The sequence below is a fragment of the Corapipo altera genome, unplaced genomic scaffold (assembly GCF_003945725.1).
Source record: "Corapipo altera isolate COAL_440 unplaced genomic scaffold, ASM394572v1 296, whole genome shotgun sequence".
NCBI lineage: Eukaryota > Metazoa > Chordata > Aves > Passeriformes > Pipridae > Corapipo > Corapipo altera.
This window is the reverse complement of record NW_020885148.1, coordinates 70,113-86,653: the sequence shown is the minus strand read 5'-3', so window position 1 is coordinate 86,653 and position 16,541 is coordinate 70,113. Positions and strand designations below refer to the sequence as shown.

At 56.0% G+C, this 16,541-nt stretch overlaps 1 protein-coding gene across 3 annotated transcripts in view; it reads right to left on the bottom strand.

Moving 5' to 3' along the window:
* Window positions 1–1,325: 1,325 nt before the first annotated feature.
* Window positions 1,326–16,541, bottom strand: part of IGF2BP1 (insulin like growth factor 2 mRNA binding protein 1) — a 27,440-nt gene continuing 12,224 nt past the window's right edge. The window contains exons 3-15 of one of the 3 annotated variants that reach the window (XM_027670175.1): window positions 8,864–8,912; window positions 8,323–8,374; window positions 7,366–7,429; window positions 6,121–6,402; window positions 5,377–5,511; window positions 5,058–5,180; window positions 4,454–4,589; window positions 4,248–4,370; window positions 3,789–3,905; window positions 3,569–3,643; window positions 3,135–3,266; window positions 2,910–3,023; window positions 1,326–1,546 (exon numbers count right to left, since the gene is read on the bottom strand). In XM_027670175.1, the coding sequence (XP_027525976.1) occupies window positions 1,454–1,546; window positions 2,910–3,023; window positions 3,135–3,266; window positions 3,569–3,643; window positions 3,789–3,905; window positions 4,248–4,370; window positions 4,454–4,589; window positions 5,058–5,180; window positions 5,377–5,511; window positions 6,121–6,402; window positions 7,366–7,429; window positions 8,323–8,374; window positions 8,864–8,912 (1,495 nt within the window). In that variant the 3' untranslated portion in view covers window positions 1,326–1,453. Of the gene's footprint in view, window positions 1,547–2,909; window positions 3,024–3,134; window positions 3,267–3,568; window positions 3,644–3,788; window positions 3,927–4,247; window positions 4,371–4,453; window positions 4,590–5,057; window positions 5,181–5,376; window positions 5,512–6,120; window positions 6,403–7,365; window positions 7,430–8,322; window positions 8,375–8,863; window positions 8,913–16,541 lie in introns of all 3 variants that reach the window. The other 2 variants (XM_027670174.1, XM_027670176.1) reach the window with 2 other exon arrangements.

Here is a 16,541-nt window from a genome sequence, read left to right as displayed (position 1 = left end):
TTCCCGGGCCTCGTCCCTAGGACAGGTTCTCACCTCCCCAGTGGAGATCACTGGGAAAAAAAAGGAGGAAAATGAGGAAAATTGTCCCACGTCCCATTTCTGCCATTATTCCAGAGGCTTCAAAAAAACTCTAAAAATTAAAAAAAAAAAACAAACCAACAACAAACCTTTCAACTAATCTAAACTGAAAAGAAACATTCAGGAAAAAAGAAAATCCTGGAAAATGGAGGTGTTCTCCTGGCTTCTAAGGCTTTCCAAGGCACTGCACTCCAGGGGAGGGAGGAATAATCCACTAATCCTGCCATCCCACTGGGAATGAGGCTGGAGTGGTGCAGAGATCCCAAGGGATCACAGTCCTTTTGGGGTTGGTTTGGTGGCTTTTGTCCACAGTGGATCTCATACCAGTGTGGGCTGGTAAAAGTCCAGTGGAATTTTTTCTCTTTGAGAAATAAAAAATTTAAATGGGAAGAAGATTAAAAAAAATGGGGAGAAAAAAAAAAAAAAGGGGGGGGAAAAAAAAAAAAGAAGGTTGAGAAATAGAGAATAAAAATAAAAAAAACAAAAAAAAAATAAAAAAGGGAATAAAAATAAAAAATAGGGAATAAAAATAAAAAAAATAAAAAATAGGGAATAAAAGTAAAAAAATAGGGAATAAAAATAAAAATAGGGAATAAAAATAAAAAATTCAAAAATAGAGAATAAAAGTAAAAAAATAGGGAATGAAAATAAAAAAGGGAATAAAAATAAAAAATAGGGAATAAAAATTTAAAAAGGGAATAAAAATAAAAAATAGGGAATGAGAATAAAAAATAGGAAACAAAATTTTAAAAAGAAATTTAAAAATAGGGAAATAAAAAAAGGGAATAAAAATTTGAAAAAAATAGGGGAAAAGAGGAGAAAAAAAAAAGAGAAAATTACCAAAAATAGGCAAAAAAATAAACCAGGAAAAAGACCACCCCTAATCCAAAAGAAACGCTCCACAGGGTCACTGCTGCTCTGGGAACATCCACCAGCCCCGGGGAAGGAGGGAGCGAGGGCTCGGCTGGGACGGGACCTCCAGAGGCTACTTAAATGAGGGGCGAGTGCTGCTCCCACCAGAGGGGACCTGGTGGCCCAGAGGGGACCGTGGTGGCCCAGAGGGGACCGTGGTGGCCCAGAGGGGACCGTGGTGGCCGCTCTGTCCCCGCTCTGTCCCCTGGCACAGCCCCTCTCTGCCCCCTCAGCCCCTCGCGCTCATTTAAGTAGCTGTGGAGCTCCGAAGGGATCCAAAGGTTCGTTCCCTGCCCCTCTGCCTTGGAAGCCAATCAATCAATCAATCAATCAATCAATCAAACTGCCTTTAGTGCTGCCCGATTAGTGAAAAGGTTCCGTCTGTGGTCGGTAACTGATTCCCAGCCACTCTTAGCCCCGGCCCGGCTCGTGCCGCGTCCCCGCGCCGGCGTCGCCGCCGCTCCTATTTCCTGCGCGCCTGCGTCTGGCCGCTCTGCCCCTTCTGGTGCTGCTGCTTCACCTGGGCCAGGATGTCCCGGATCTTGCGCTGAGCCATCTGGGAATGACAAACGTGGGAATCACAGAATCAGCTGGGCTGGAAGGAACCTCTGAGATCATCAATCCAACCCTGGATCCAACCCCGCTGTGGTTCCCAGCCCATGGCACTGATGCCACATCCAGTCTGATCTTAAAAACCTCCAGGGATGGAGAATCCACCCCTTCCCTGGGCAGCCCATTCCAATGGCTGAGCACCCTCTCTGGAAAGAAACTCTTTCTAATGTCCAACCTAAACCTCCCCTGGCACAGCTGAAGGCCGAGCCCTCTTGTCTTGCTGATGGTTGCCTGGGAAAAGAGACCAACCCCCCCCGGCTCCCCCCTCCTGTCAGGGAGTTGCAGAGAGTGAGGAGGTCTCCCCTTAGCCTCCTCCTCTCCAGGCTGAACAGCCCCAGCTCCCTCAGCCTCTCCTCACAGCACTTGTGCTCCAGTCCCTTCCCCAGCCTCGTTGCTCTCCTCTGGACCTGCTCCAGCCCCTCAATGTCCTTCCTGAGCTGAGGGCCCAGAACTGGACACAGCACCCCAGGGGTGGCCTCACCAGCGTTGAGTCCAGGGGCAGAATCACTTCCTTGGACCTGTTGGCCACATGTTCCTGAGCCAGGCCAGGATCCATTGGCCTTCTTGGCCACCTGGGCACACTCTGGCTGGGTTGGCAGGGACCTCAGGGATCAGTCACTCCCGTGGGCAGGGGCACCTTTGCCAGCCCAGGTTGCTCCCAAGCCCCATCCCAGAGCACTCCCAGGGATGGGGCAGCCACAGCTTTTCTGGGAAATCTGTTCCAGCCCCTCCCCACCCTCACAGGGCAGAATTTCCTCCCAGTATCCCGTCTATCCCTGCCCTCTGGCAATTTGAAGCCATTCCAGCTTCTCCTGTCACTCCAGGTCCCTGTCAGCTCCTTCAGGTCCTGGAAGGCCACAGTTAGGTCACTCTCAAGCTTCTCTTTTCCAGACTGAACAATCCTAATTCTCCCAGATTTTCCTCACAGGAGAGGAAAGAGGGAAGTTGGAGGGAAAACCCCAGAGACACCGAGACCTCGGGAAGGAGGGAAACATTTGCAGCACTCAGCTGGGCTGGGTGACAGCTCCTGGAAATGGCTCCTGGAAATCCCTTCCTGTCCTGTTTTTAGGGGTTTTATTCCCCTCTAGAATTCGGGTCTGGGAGGTCACACTCTGTGTGTGCTCCCACTCCCACAGCTCTCCCTGCTCCCCACCATCCCATGTGGCAGAAGGCACAGCGCCCACAAACACCCCTGTCCAGGCGCGGAGAAAACTCCCACGGGAGGATACCCCGGGATGGACAGGCTGGAGAACCCCCCAGGGCAGAGCAGGAGCTCTGGGGCCGTGGCCAGGGCTCTGGGGCCGTACCTGGCTGGCGTAGAAGTGCCCGATGATCTTCACGATGACCTGCTCGTTCTCGTCGGGGGTCTGGTCCCGCGGCACCACCACCTCGGCTGCCGTCAGGTTCTGCAGCTCGTTGACCTGCAGGGAAGGGGTAAAAAAAAAAAAAAAGGGATGAGTCCTTCTGTGAAATCCCAGCCCTCTCCCCAGGAATTCCGTCCCGGGGCTGTCCCGTCCCCCAGCCCAGCTCACGGTCTTGCCGCCTTTGCCGATGACCCTTCCCGCGGCCGAGGCGGGCACACGGATGTGCGTCTCCAGCTTCACCTCCTCCTTCGGCCCGAAGAAGTTCTCCTCCTTCAGCTTCCCATAAATCCTGCCCTGAGCCTGTGGAAAGGGTGGAGCACGGAGTCAGGCACCACCCAAAAATGTCCCACCCCTGCGTGGACCCCCCAGCTCAATGAGCTCCATCCCCGGGACCCGGGCTGGGACAGCATCCCACAAAATCCCAGTTCCTTGGAGTTTCCAGCCAGCTCAGCCCCCGGGAGAGCTGATTCCAGTTTTACCCAGCTGCACACTGGGGGGGGCTTGACATCGGGGTCACCACCCTGCTCCTCCCTTCCCAGCTGCCCAGGGCGGCACAGAGGGACCCCCCAAATCCCCCGGGGTGTCGGCAGCACAGGGAGAACCTTGAACTGGGCTTCTGGAGGGCCCGTGATGACGACCATGCGCACTTTGGAGTCCGGCGTCTCCGGAGGGGCGATCTGGAGAGGGACACAGACACGGGGTGACATCGCAGCGTCGGCCCCCAGCCCCAACGAGGTTTGTGGGTGGTTTTCCCGGGAGAAACGCTCCCTCTCTTGGGGAGGTGGTGGCAGAGGGTGGGTCCCCCCCCCGGGGTAGCCCTACCTTGATAGAGGCACTTGCGAACCGGGAGAGCTGCTTGATGTGCTGGCCCTTCTTGCCGATGATGGCCCCGACTGCCTGGGCAGGGATGAACACATGCACTGTCTCCTGCTCCGGGGGCTGCAGGGATGGCAGAGAGGGCTCAGCATCACCACCTGGGGCTCAGGGTCCCCACCCGGGGCTCAGAGTCATCACCCGGGGCTCAGAGTCACCACCCGGGGCTCGGTGTCACCCTTCCAGCCCCAAGTGACACCCACAGTGCTCCAAGGGCACAGGGTTGAGCCACCAGCAGACCCCGTGGGGGCCAAGTGCCTTCTCAAGGGATGAAGGGACTAGATCCTGCTCCTGTGCTGGAGCTGCTGGCAGCAGGGAATGCTGAAGGCATGCTGGCCATCCCACAGCTCTTCTCCATGCGGGAGACAGCCCTGAGCTGGAAGCAGGAGCTGCCCAGGGATCACCTACCATGAAGGAGCTGTACGGGGCGGCCCCCGAGACGCTGCTGGGTGGTGGAGGCACCGCGTTGGAGGAGGCAGGGAAGAGGCCGACAGCAGCCAGGTTAAGGCCAGGGATGAGGTGGGATTGTAACTGAGGAGAGAAGAGGGTGTTACTGTGGTCAGGGCATCACCCCAGAGGGCTCCCGGCAGCCGGGGAGGAGGGAGCCCACTCACACTCATGGCAGCCACGTCGTTCTCGTAGGCTTCCCTCACTTTCTTCATGATCTCCTGCTCTGCCTTGCAGCAGTTCTCGATGGAGCCCTTCACCGTGATGGTCCTTTCAGGGTTGTACAGGGTCAGGTCCTGCAAGCTGGTGGGAAAGAGAGTCAGCACCGAGACCCTGCTCCATCAGGACCTCCAACCCCTCCAAGGGGTCCCACCGAGGTGCTGGGGACACGGGGTGCCACTGCCACGCTCAGAGCAGGGCCCAGCACTGTGGTTTGCACTGGGAAGCCCACTCTGCCTTCCCCGAAAATGGGATTTAAGAGTAAAACTCCAGTCCTGGCCATCAAACCAGCCTGGGCAGAGCTCTACAGCCCTGAAGGGGTGGGAGGAGACACTGATGGGGTGGTGAGGGGACACTGAAGGGATACAGAAGGGACACCAGAGGGATTGGGAGGGAAATACAGAAAATATAACACTGAGGTTTTTCCAGAGAGCTCTGGGCACTACAGCATCTCTGCCCACTCATCCCCCGCCTCCTCCTCGTCCTCCCCGTCCTGCCCCGGGCTGTGGAAGTTCTGCCCTGGTCCCCCCCCAAAGGGAACAGGAGCCTTACGACGAGATGGTGATTTTGGTCTCCGTGTCCTGCTCCACCTTCTTCAGGTTCCGCCCCTCTTTGCCGATCAGGCGCCCCACGAAGTTGTTGTGGGCCAGGATTTTCAGAGGCACTTCGTCAGCCCTTGAGAGGAGAACAGGGGGGAAAATCCCAACGTGAAGGACCAGGGTAGCCAGAAGAGGAGGGGTTTGGTGCAGAGGGATGAGGGAAGCTGGAATCCCGCTGCTTGGAGTCCCCCAGGACAAAGCTCCTGCCCCTGTGGGAGCAGCACAGAGCCCAGGGAAGAGCCCCAGGTGGGACACAGGTGGGAAATCCTTACGTCTTGGTGTCCTTCGCCTCCTTCTGCATGATCTCCAGGATCATCTTGCAGGCAGCAGAGCAGCCCTCGGGGGTGGAGTGGATGCTGATGGCTTTTTCTGCGGCCCCCGCGTTTTCTTTCCGGTGCACGTCGATCCTGGAAGGGCAGGACGGGAGCTGGGAAGCGGCTCCGTGGCTTCCCAACGCCAGGAGCACCAACTGCTCCACCCCCCCTGCGAGCCTGGAGCTCAAACCCCACTCTGGGGTTACATTTGCACCCAGGGAAGGCAGAAGGAGCAAATCCTGGGCTCGACATTCCCATGGATGCAGAGCTCAGAGGCTCCGATCCCCCCAATCCAAATAAGGCACCAGTATCTGTTTATTTCAAGCCACAGGAGCGATTAAGGGGTGGAACAGCCACGTGCCTGGGGACGGGGTGGGCTGTCCATCACCCCACATCCCTGATAAGGCCTTCCTTGGGGGACCAGAGCTGTGGCCAACACGAGCTCAGGGGCCAAATCCTTGAGAACAGGGGGGGAAGTTCAACAAATCCGGGTTAAATGAGCCTGGCTGGGCCCCATCCCAGCCCTGGAAAAGGGAGATTCCTGGGGAAGTGCAGCCAGAGAGCCTGGCTGGGGCAGGGAACGGGGAGGTGGCTCCTGGACACACAGCCCTGGGCCCTGAGCAACCCATTTCCCCAGAAAAAAAAAAACAAACCAGCATCTTAATTGCTGTGAGAGCAACAGGGGTGGGAGAAGGGACTCACTTGGACTGTGTCTGCTTGGTGATGTTCCTGATGGTGGCCCCTTCCTTGCCGATGATGGCCCCCACGTACTGGGTGGGCACCAGCAGCCTCAGGGGGATGTCCACGGGCTGCTGCTTCACCGGAGCCCCTGCAGAGACGGGGGAGCCCTGTCGGGGGGCCCCTCGGGCCCCAAAACCCCCCCGGCGCCCGTTCTCCGGCCCCGGCACCGACTGCTCGTCCGGGATGTAGGAGACCTTGAGCGCGTGGTTCTCCAGCTGGTGCCCGTTCAGCTTCATGATGGCTCTGGGAAGGGAGGAAGGGTTGGGGTGCAGCTCCCTCCTGGGATGCAGGTCCCTCCCGGGATGAGCTCAACCCCAAACCAAACCTTCCCTGGGGAGGGAACACCAGGAACGCCCCCAGCGCTGGGAGGACCTGGCACCCAGAGGGACTTTGGATGAACCCAAATACCCCGAGGGGAACAACCCCCAGGGTGAAGGAGGTAAGAACAGGACTGTGCAAGGAGCGATTCCCACGTCCCCTGCACGTTGTGGGTTTTGCCTGGTGCCTCCAATCCCCCTCCCGGCAGGAATTCGGGGGTGCAGGGGCCGAAAGCTGTCGGTAGATGGGGCTGGCAGCAAGAGCAAGGGCAGGGGTTTGGTCACCGCTCTCCCGCAGCTCCGGGAAACCTCCCCGGTTTCACAACGCGGTCGGGGACTCACAACTCTTGCAAAAAACACCCCAAACTAACCAAAAAAAAAAAAAAAAAAACCTAACTAAAACTTGCTGAACTGAGATTTTTCCCTGCAGGGCATGAAGGAACCAGGGAAAGACGCTGGATGAAGCACGTGCATCCCTGGGGGAGGAAAAAGCAGGGAAGGGAGCTGCGAGTCTCCCTTTGACAGAGAGGACACACGTGCTGCCAGGTCTCTGATCTGATGTTTGGTCTCATCATTGCCTTTTCTGGAGGCAGAACTCCTGAAATCACAGAAGCCCAAGGAAATCTCTGCTTTTGCTCGAGCAAAAGGTTATGGTTTTACTCTCTGAACCTCCAAGAGAAGCCCAGAAACTTGGAAATCCATCTGAAGGTGAAGGAAAATAAACCAGAGCACAGGGGTGTCCCCAAAGATTTGCCGCATTTTTAGCCAGAATTTAGGAATCTGGGGGTAATCTGGCTCACAGCACGGGGAGTCCGGTTTTCTGCAAGCAGGGAATGGGCCAGAGCTGTGGCAGGGAGGGCAGAATCCCCGAGGGATGGGGGGCACTCACTGCCTGGTCTGCTCCCGGTTGGCGTAGGTGACGTTGACCACGGCGGTCTCACTGTCCGTGTTCACTGCGGGAGAGAGAGGCAGGAGCTGGAGAGGCAGCACGGAAACCAAGGACCAGAGCCCCCCAGAAAAGCTGAGAGACCCCTCAGACGAGCCCCTGCTTGGATAAATCCCCTCTGGGGGATTTGCCAACAGATTTTTCCCTGGTGGGAAAGGAGCATCCAGAGGCTCAGACCCACCCTGGGCACTGCAGACCCTCCTGGTTGTTTAGAGGATGCTGATCCATCCTGGGCACCACAGACCCTCCTGGTTTTTGTATCCGAAAGCTCAGACCCACTCTGGGCACCACAGACCCTCCTGTTTGTTCAGAGGATGCTGATCCATCCTGGGCACTGCAGACCCTCCTGTTTGTTCAGAGGATGCTGACCCACCCCTGTGCTCTGTGGCAAAGCCACCAAACCAACTCCAGCCCAGCCCTCTCCAGAGCCCGGGGACAATCCCAGGAGCTCCTCCGAGCCCTCCTTTCCGTTTCCAAGAGGGTTGTGGTAACTCTACTCCCATTAAACATCCCGGGGGCGACATTAAACCTCTTCCCTGGAGTGATCAGCGGCAGAGGCTGAGATAAAATCTGCTGAGCAGAGCCAGAGAGCCCCGGGTGCCTCGGGAGAGCATCCGGCACCTTCCCAGAGCGCCGGGAACGGCGCTGACCCGGCGCCCGGTGTGGGAACAGCCACTTGTGCTGCCCCCAAACCCACCCCATGGACTCATCTTTGGGAAAACAGGGAACACACACACAAAAAAAAAAGCCTCAGCGACCAGGCTGAGACCTCTTGACATCCTCAGCCTGCTGACAAAGGGAAAACCACGTGTCCATCCTCCCCCTCCCAAAAAAAAAAAAGAAAAAAGATCCGGGGTAAGAAAATGAAACCCCCAAACTCAGTTTTTCCTGCAGCCTCACCTTGCTCGCAGTTCTCCACGGTGCCGTACTGGGCCAGCAAACCATCCAAAACCTGGAGGAGGCAGAGGGGGGAAAACAAACCCACTTTAGCCCGGGATTGTCAGGGCTGATCAGGGGGACGCAACCCATCAGTACGAGGCAGCTGTCTGGTCATTAAGATTTCACAAGCAATTAGATGAGGGAAGCTCCTGCCTGCCCCAGGACGCTGGACCAAGGGGCCTCGGAGCCAGCGGGGGGGGAAAAGAGAGTCAGGGAAAAGTCCCAGCAGGCAGCGGGAAGAAAGGATCCATTTTGTTCCCTGTACAATAGATAAATCATAAAACCCCGGTATTAATGGGGATTTTGGGTGGTGTCGCTTACGTCGCTTCTATCCCTCGGTTTTACTCCTGTAATGGGAGAGAAACAAGCAACGGGCTTGGATAATTAGACCCAATTAATGACAAAGGAAAGGGAACACTGACTTTAATCCCAAGTACAGAAACCTGGAGGGGGGGAATTAGGCCCTAAATCTGATCCGGTCCTGCCCGCTCGCCCCTCTTACCTCCCATCGCAGCTGGGGGGGGATGTTCCGGATTTGGATTTTCCGGCTCCTGAAACGAAGGACAAGTGATTAAAAAGCGGATTTAGGGGCCCAAGTGTGTCCATCCTGGGGCACGTTGGTGGATCTGACTGAGCTCTGTGTTTCCCTACATTTCCAGGGATTCTGGTGGCTCTGGGCTGATCACACCCAGCCCGGCCGGGGATGGGTTTGTGCTGGAGGTTCTCCCAGAAGAAAATTCCCAACTCCCCCCCTCCCAGACCTTTGGCACTGGGAAGAGCCCCAATGACTGGAAAGGCAGAGGCTTTTCCCAGATTAAATAGAAATATTAGAAAGCAAAAAGGGAGCTGTGCCTTCCCTCAGCAGAGGGATGAGCCCTGGGATAACGGGAGCATCCCTCCCACATCCCAAAACCCAGCTGAGGGTCTGGATGGTCTCCGAGGGGAGCCAAGGCATGGACAAACCGGCTCCTTCCCCCGGGATGGGCTCAGGTTGCTTCTCCTCTCACATTTTTGGCTCTTCCCAACCTCCCTTTTCCCAAAATAGAAACTCTTTATAATCCCCGTGCCAGGTTTGCCCCGGGGGTGTCGTTTCCCCCCTGACCCCCCTCGGAGCAGCTGCTGGAGACAGCTGAGAGCAGCCCTGGGATCATCCCATGGGATCATCCCGTGGGATCATCCCGTGGGACCCACACCCGCCACGCTGCTGAACACCCCAAATCCCCCCCAAAATCCCCCCTTTAGGTGCCCACAGGTGCAGCTTTGTGCTGCCAACAGTGCCAGCCCCCCAGGGGTGGCTGCTACCCCTCCCTGGCCTCTTTTTTTTTTTTTGGGGAATAGCCAAAACTCCTGGTTTTTCAGATGCCTAAAGGAAAGGAGGATAAATGTCACAGCCAGGGCAGGCAGCTCCATGTGGGGTAAGCACCCTCAGACCCCAACACAGACCCAGCTTCCAATTCAAAGGGTGAAAAAACACATGAAATAATCCAAAGAAAAGGGGCAAAATGAGGTTCTGGGTCATTATTTTCTAATCACACAACTTCAGCTCACTTGTCCATGAGGAGAAATCATCCAGCATGGAACGGCCCAAAGCCATCCCTGTGATTTAGGACAAGGATTCCTCCTCATCCCCCTCACCCTGTGAGGCCAAAGCAGCTGCCTCGAGCTCCCCCTCACACATCAAAACCCCAAAAAAAGGCCTGGCCAGTTGGTTTCCAACAAAACCAGAAGTGACATTTCCCCAAGACACTGAAAATTTCCCGAAGGTTCAGACTGCAGGGATGGAAGGGCTGGATCTGGGGGGGGTTCTCCCCTCTAAAATTCAAAACAAAGCTAAAAAAAAAAAAAAAAGATTTTCCAGTTCAGCCACAGGGGAGGCTCCGAAACACCAATTTTGTCGTTGCTACAGATGCAAACCAGGTGGATGAGGAGAAAGAAACCAACCCAACCCTCCAAATCCCAGCATGTCCAAGGGTGGGGGGAGGGAACTGCAGGAAGGAAAGGGGGAATACGAGGCTCTGAAACCAGATCCCTCCTTTCCAGGCTAATCCCCATCCCAAACCCGACCAGAGAGAGAGAGAGATTAAGAAATTCAGAATGCGAGGAATGTCAGAATCCAGGGAGGGTCAAAGGGATTGGAAGTGACAGAGGAAGCCCCGGAGGTCTCCCCACCGCCCACCCCTGCCACGGAAACTTCTCCGGATTGCTCGGAGCATCTGCACGGGCAGCGCACGTGCTCGGCACGGACGTGACCGGAATCCAACGTGCCATGGAGAGAAAAGAGCCATTTATGGCCTCGCCAACCCCCCCCCTCCCCGATTCTGCTGGTGGCAGCTCCCCCCCGAAAAATCCAATTAATTAAGGGAAGCGGTGGAATTCCCTTTCCGAGAGGAATGGGTGTGGGAAGAGCATCACCTGGGTCCGGGGGCGCCTCGCCGGGGCCACGGCGCTGTCACTAATATGTTAATTAACCAGAATTCCTCCCACCACGGCCGTTCCACCGGGATTATTTGCCTCCGTGGCTGATGGATGTTAAATCCCCGCGGAGGGAGAGACGGGTCTGTCATCAGCACAGCGAGGTGAGGGCACAGAGCGGGGCAGGATCCCACGGAATCCCGGGATGAGACAACGCTCCCGACCCAGCTCCAGCGGCGCCCATCGTGCCACGGGGAAGGCGGGATCGGGGCCACGTCCAGGACCCTTTGGGGAGCTCTGGAGTTGCCCCACAGAGGGTGGGAAGCTCCCACTGCACCGAGCTGGGATCCGGCTCCACCAGAGCAGCCGTGGTTGGAATGAGAGAGGAAGTCATGAATAAATAAACGCCGCTCCTGAGTGGGTCCTGCCGGCTTGGAACGCAGGAGCCGCTCTCCGAGTAAATAACTCCGAGCCACGGCGATTCCCTGGGTTTTTATTCCCTGGGTTTTTATTCACGAGGTGCCAAAGGCGGGAGCTCCTCCCTCCCGCTGAACTCCGCTCGCCCGACCTCGGCTCCCAGCCAGGGCTGGCGCCCGTGCCCTTCCCACGGGCAGCGGCTCCGGAGCAGCCCCAGCTCGTGGGAGAAGGTGGGAGCTCTGCTGGGTGCTGCTCACCTCACACCAAAGGCGGGAGTCTCCCAGGTCCTTGGGATGAGCCGGAGTGGACGGATCGACCCGGTACAAAAATTGCCTGTTTGCCAATGTGGGCAGTTCCTGCACGTGCCGGCGACTCTTTGATTAAAAACACTGAAGGGGGAGGAATGGGGAGGGTGAAGAGCTGGAGGAACATAAGGGGGGAGGAACTGTGTGTCCCGGGGATGGATCCCGGTGTCACCATCCTCCTGCTCCGCACTGCCGGTGCCGTTTGGGATAACAGCCCTTCAACACCCCACTGCCTCCATCCCTCAGCCTGGAAAACCTGCCAGCCACCCAACGGCCCCGAGCGGATCTGCTGGTTCTCCTGCAGGACCGGGGGGCAAAGTGAGACCTTTGGAATCTCCTGGAACTCCATAAACCCTCCCTGGCCCTGGATGGGGCTCACTGAGGGGGAAAACCCCCCCATCCTGCTGCACCCGGAGAACAGGAGGCTGCAACAGGTTCCATGTCATGGAGCTGCACACGGACGAGCCTTTGGGTCAGTCCCTCGTTATCCCTGAGCTCTGGAAGCAGCAGGATGTGCTCCATCCAAGGCTTTCCTTGGATTTCCCTCCAGCCAGCTCTTCAAAGAGCTCGACACACCCCCGGGTTAAACCTCACTGTGGGGAAAGCCAAGAGAGACGGAGCGAAGTGACTTGGAGCAACAGGGAGAACCCAGGAGAGCAGCCAAGGATCCTGCAGATCCCGGGAACTGCGGGGATCCCTCTCCCTCCAGGCTGTGCCTGTTGGTGCCATGTGGATCAAACCCAGGGAGGATCAGGAAGAGCCAACTTTCCAGAACAGAGAAACCAAGGTGACATGGGTAGAGACAGCAAAGGAAAGGTTTGTGGGTTCAGGGAATTCCCACTGCTGGTGTCTGACAGCTCTGGAGCAGTTGGAATGTCCCTGAGGCTCCCAGAGCCCTCCCAGCCCTCATCCCTGGAGCTGAGCACCCCCCTCACATGAGGACCAACAAACAGGAACCTCCACGGAAACCCCGATCACCAGGGAGGCAGAACCACCATGAACACCCCAAATCAGGTCTGGGGGTTCCTTTTGGTTTAGTTTTGATTTTTCAATCCTGCTGGGAGACATCCAAGCCCGGATTCAGCCCTCGGGATCCCCCCTTCCCTCAGCCCTGGACGCATCCGCAGGGATCGCCTTCCAGAGGGTGGCCGGAGCCTCCCACTTAATTAAGAATCCTCTGGTAATTCCCTGGAGTGGCCTGGCACGGCGGTGGTGGTGGCAGGGACCCAAGAAAGGGGCACCAGCCCGCCAGGAGCAGGGAGCCTGGCAGGGATCCAGCGGGAGGCCGGGATCAGCCACCGGGAGCCGGAGCCGACGGAAAAGCGGCACCGGCACATCCCGAACCCACAGGAGTGTTCCCTTCCCTCTGCTCCAGCCCCACGAGGCCTTCTCGGGGTGACACTTCGTGAGGGCAGAGCCCACCTTCATCCATCCCACATCCCTGGCTGCAGTGAGGAGCTCCAGGGGAATTCCCATCATCTCTTCCCAACAAAGCTTTGGCCGCACATCCCGGACGAGGCAGGAGGTGCTCTTCCCAGCCTGGAAAGCTGGAGAGAGGAGCTGGATGCCACTGACAAGGTCTGGATAAAACCTGTGCCTCTCCATCACACCCCAGGGATGTGCCTCCTTCCCGTGGCACAGGGAGCCTCAGGGAGCAGGCAGGGGATCCCTGAGGGATTGGGGTTGTTTTCCCTGTGGGATTTGACCCGGAGCATCACCAGCACCGGCATCAGAGAGGCAGCTGGAAGGACCAGGGTGGAGGAGGACCAGGGTGGAGGAGGACCAGGGTGGAGGAGGACCAGGGTGGAGGAGGACCAGGGTGGAGGGTTTGGGATGCTCAGGTCACCCCAACTATTGCCTTTGGAGCTTTCAGCCCCAAACAAAATTCCCTGTGATCCACAGGGAATATCCACAACCCCCTGCACTCCCCACACATGGGACTCCACAAGGCCCATATTTAGGGAGCAACAACAACCCCCAACTGACCCCAGAAGCCCAACCCCCCCGTGGGTGGCTGTCCCAGCAAGTATCCCTGCAGGTTGCCTTCCTCTTCCCACACCAGCCCCAGTTTTGCTGGGATAACTGGATTTTTCTTCATCCAGGAGCTGATTTAGGGAATGTCCGACAGAGAAAGAACCACAGAGGGAGCTGCTGGCCCTCTGCCCCCCGTGGTTCTGCACTGGGGTGTCAGGAACAGCTCCAGAGCCTCACACCCTCAAACACAGCCCGTGGCCACAGCATCTCCCTGATATCCAACACCTCCTGGACCTTCTCCACCCTCTCCACGTGTTCAGAGGTGACCAAAGGCACCGAGGTGCTGAGGGATCAAGCAGAGCCAAGCCCTGGGCTCTCCCCAAACTCATCCCATCCTCGTGGCAGGGGGAGGACACCCAAAACCAGGGACAGGGGGAGGGGGGGACCTTCCACCAGGGAACATCAAGGCTGGCTCTGCAATCACATGCAAATGGGATGCAAATTGGGGGGCTGGAAACACAGAGCATCCCTGATTCAATTAACAGCATTTCATTTATCTAGTTAGGCTTTGATTCAGGAAAAGCACTTAATCCTGTGCTTAATGCCCTGTTGTTGTTGTTGTTTTGTTGTTGTTTTTTAATGTTTCAAACATTTTTAAATGGGAAGATGCGGTTGCTAAGACACAAACGTTGCCAGGGGGACTCGGAGGAAAGTTGTAGCAGGAATTACTTGCTTTTCCCTTATAATTTCATAGCCTTTCCATTTACTGGTGGGAATATCGTCCCTGAACTCCCTTCACTGACAGGGAAACAAAAGCACAAGGGAGGAGGTGCCTGCTGGGATGTCACCAGATCCCAGGACGGGATCCCCGCTCGGGTGGGATCTGCTCTGTCCCTTCATCCATGATTTGCCACCTTTTCCTTGCCCTCTGAGCCAACACATCCCCTGGCTTCCCCCCCTGCCATCAGTTTTGTGCCATTAAACCCCCCAACACACGGAATTCCCAACAAGGTCCTTGCTGGAAACACTCACACAACATCAAGGCAGGAAAAAAACCCTCCACATTCCAAATCCACCAGATGATGCTCGAGCAAGGATCCAAATTCCCTCCTCAAATTACTGAATTCCCTCCTGGTTACCAAAGTTTGAGTCGCACCAAAGCAGAGAGAAATACTTAAATATCTGATTTTTTTTTCCCCTGAATCCAGAGCTCCTGGTTCAGCTCCTCACGAGCTCCAGGTTAAACTTCCAGAGCCTTTGTGGTCTGCAAGAAAAACCTCCATGAGGGAATGGGGAGAAGTCATGGAAGAGTCTTCCCCTGAGCTTGCAAAGAGCTCGAAACCAGAGCTCTGAGATTTGGAGGCATCACGTTTGTCTTTGGCTTTAACACCTCAACCACGAGCATCAGGAATATTCAGTTTAAACACACAAGTTCAAAAATGCAGACCTGGACTTAAATTTTCTCCAGGTCAGGGGATGAGCCCTAAATTAAGGGCATTTTAAGAGCACTGGATTTTCTGGCAGGTCACCACTGCCTTCTCCTGGCCACGCTCCCCATCACCAGTCTGACCACCACAGCTCCCACATCCCTCTGGTACCCCTGTTTTCGCCCCTGAAGCTGCTGATTGAGGTAATTTGGACTAAAAACTGGGCTGTGACATGGAGGGCAGGTCCCAGGGAGCAAGAAAAAGTGAAAAAAACCCCACCAATAAGCCCCCAAATATGCTACAGTTGAGAAGGATCCAGGAGGGATGAAACAGGAAAAAAGAGATGATTGTCTCTTTTTTCTTGTCCTGAAAATGGAGCCAGCTCAGGAAACACCAGTAAACCCACGAGTTTTCCTTATCTCCCCTAAAGGAAAAGCAAAGGTCTCCCAGAAAACAATCTCCCTGCCTCCAAAACACCTTTTGGCACCAGAGCTAAATGTCACCAGAGCCACAAGCTCTTAAACTGCTGGAAAAGCATCCTGGGTTATTCTGAGCTGCCAAACTCCTTCCTTCCATCCCCAGAGACCTTCTGGAAACATCCCATGGTCCCATCCCTGGGATTGTCCAAGGACAAAGGGGATGAGCCTTGGAGCAACCGGGGCTGGTGGAAGGTGTGGGGTGGAACGAGAGGAGCTTTAGGGTCTCTCCCAGTCCAAACCATTCTGGGAATTCCACAATATCCCAAAGCTTCCCAAAGAAACAACTCCACAGCACCGGCGGTTGGGGGTCACTGGGGGGGTCTGGAGGGTCCCAGTGACGTGTGACAGCAAAGGCAGAGCTGCAGGGAGAGAGGGAGAGAGGGTTGGGCGTGGAATGAAGGGAAGAGAAGGCTGAGAAAAGAATATGCAAATGTGGGTAATGATGAGATTAAAGCAGCAGCAGCAGAAAGGAGAGAGGAGGGAAAACTGGGCTCATATCTCAGGGAGAAAGGAGCCAGGAGGCCCCTCCTGAGGGCAACAAGCCAACAAAGACTTGGGATTCTTGCAGTTGGAGGAACACAGGGGTGAAGTGGCCACGGGATTTTGGAGAAGCCCCATCCCAGGGGGGATCAGACAGAACAGCTCCCCCGGGCTGGGGTGTCCCTGGCAAAGCAGCAGGATGTGATTGATCCTTCCCATCCATCAGCTCGGCAACCAGAACCTGATCGGGGGCTAATCAATCTGGCTAATTGGTTTCTCCCCATTAGCTCCTTCTCAGAACTGCTCTGTACACTGAGCATCCCATCTGAGCAGCACTTCTGAGAACTGAGGAGGGGTTTGTGCAGGAGTTGCCCATGAGCATCCCTTGGAAAGCCCCAGGGAACTCATTCCTGCTTTTAGAGGAGCTGCTGCATCCCAGGGGCAGAGGGAAGGGTCAAGTTGATGCTCAAAGCCAGGAAAACGTTCTGCCTCACATTCCCTCCTTCCTTTAAAATGCTGTGCCCTTTCCATTCCTGATTTTCCCCACTGATCCTGAGGAGATGGAGCTGGCACGGAGCACAGACAACATCCACCCAAAGTGCCAACCTGAGAGAAGCCAACACCTCAGTGCTTCAAAAGAATCTCCCAGAAAGAAATCTCCCAGAAAGAAATCTCCCAGAAAGAAA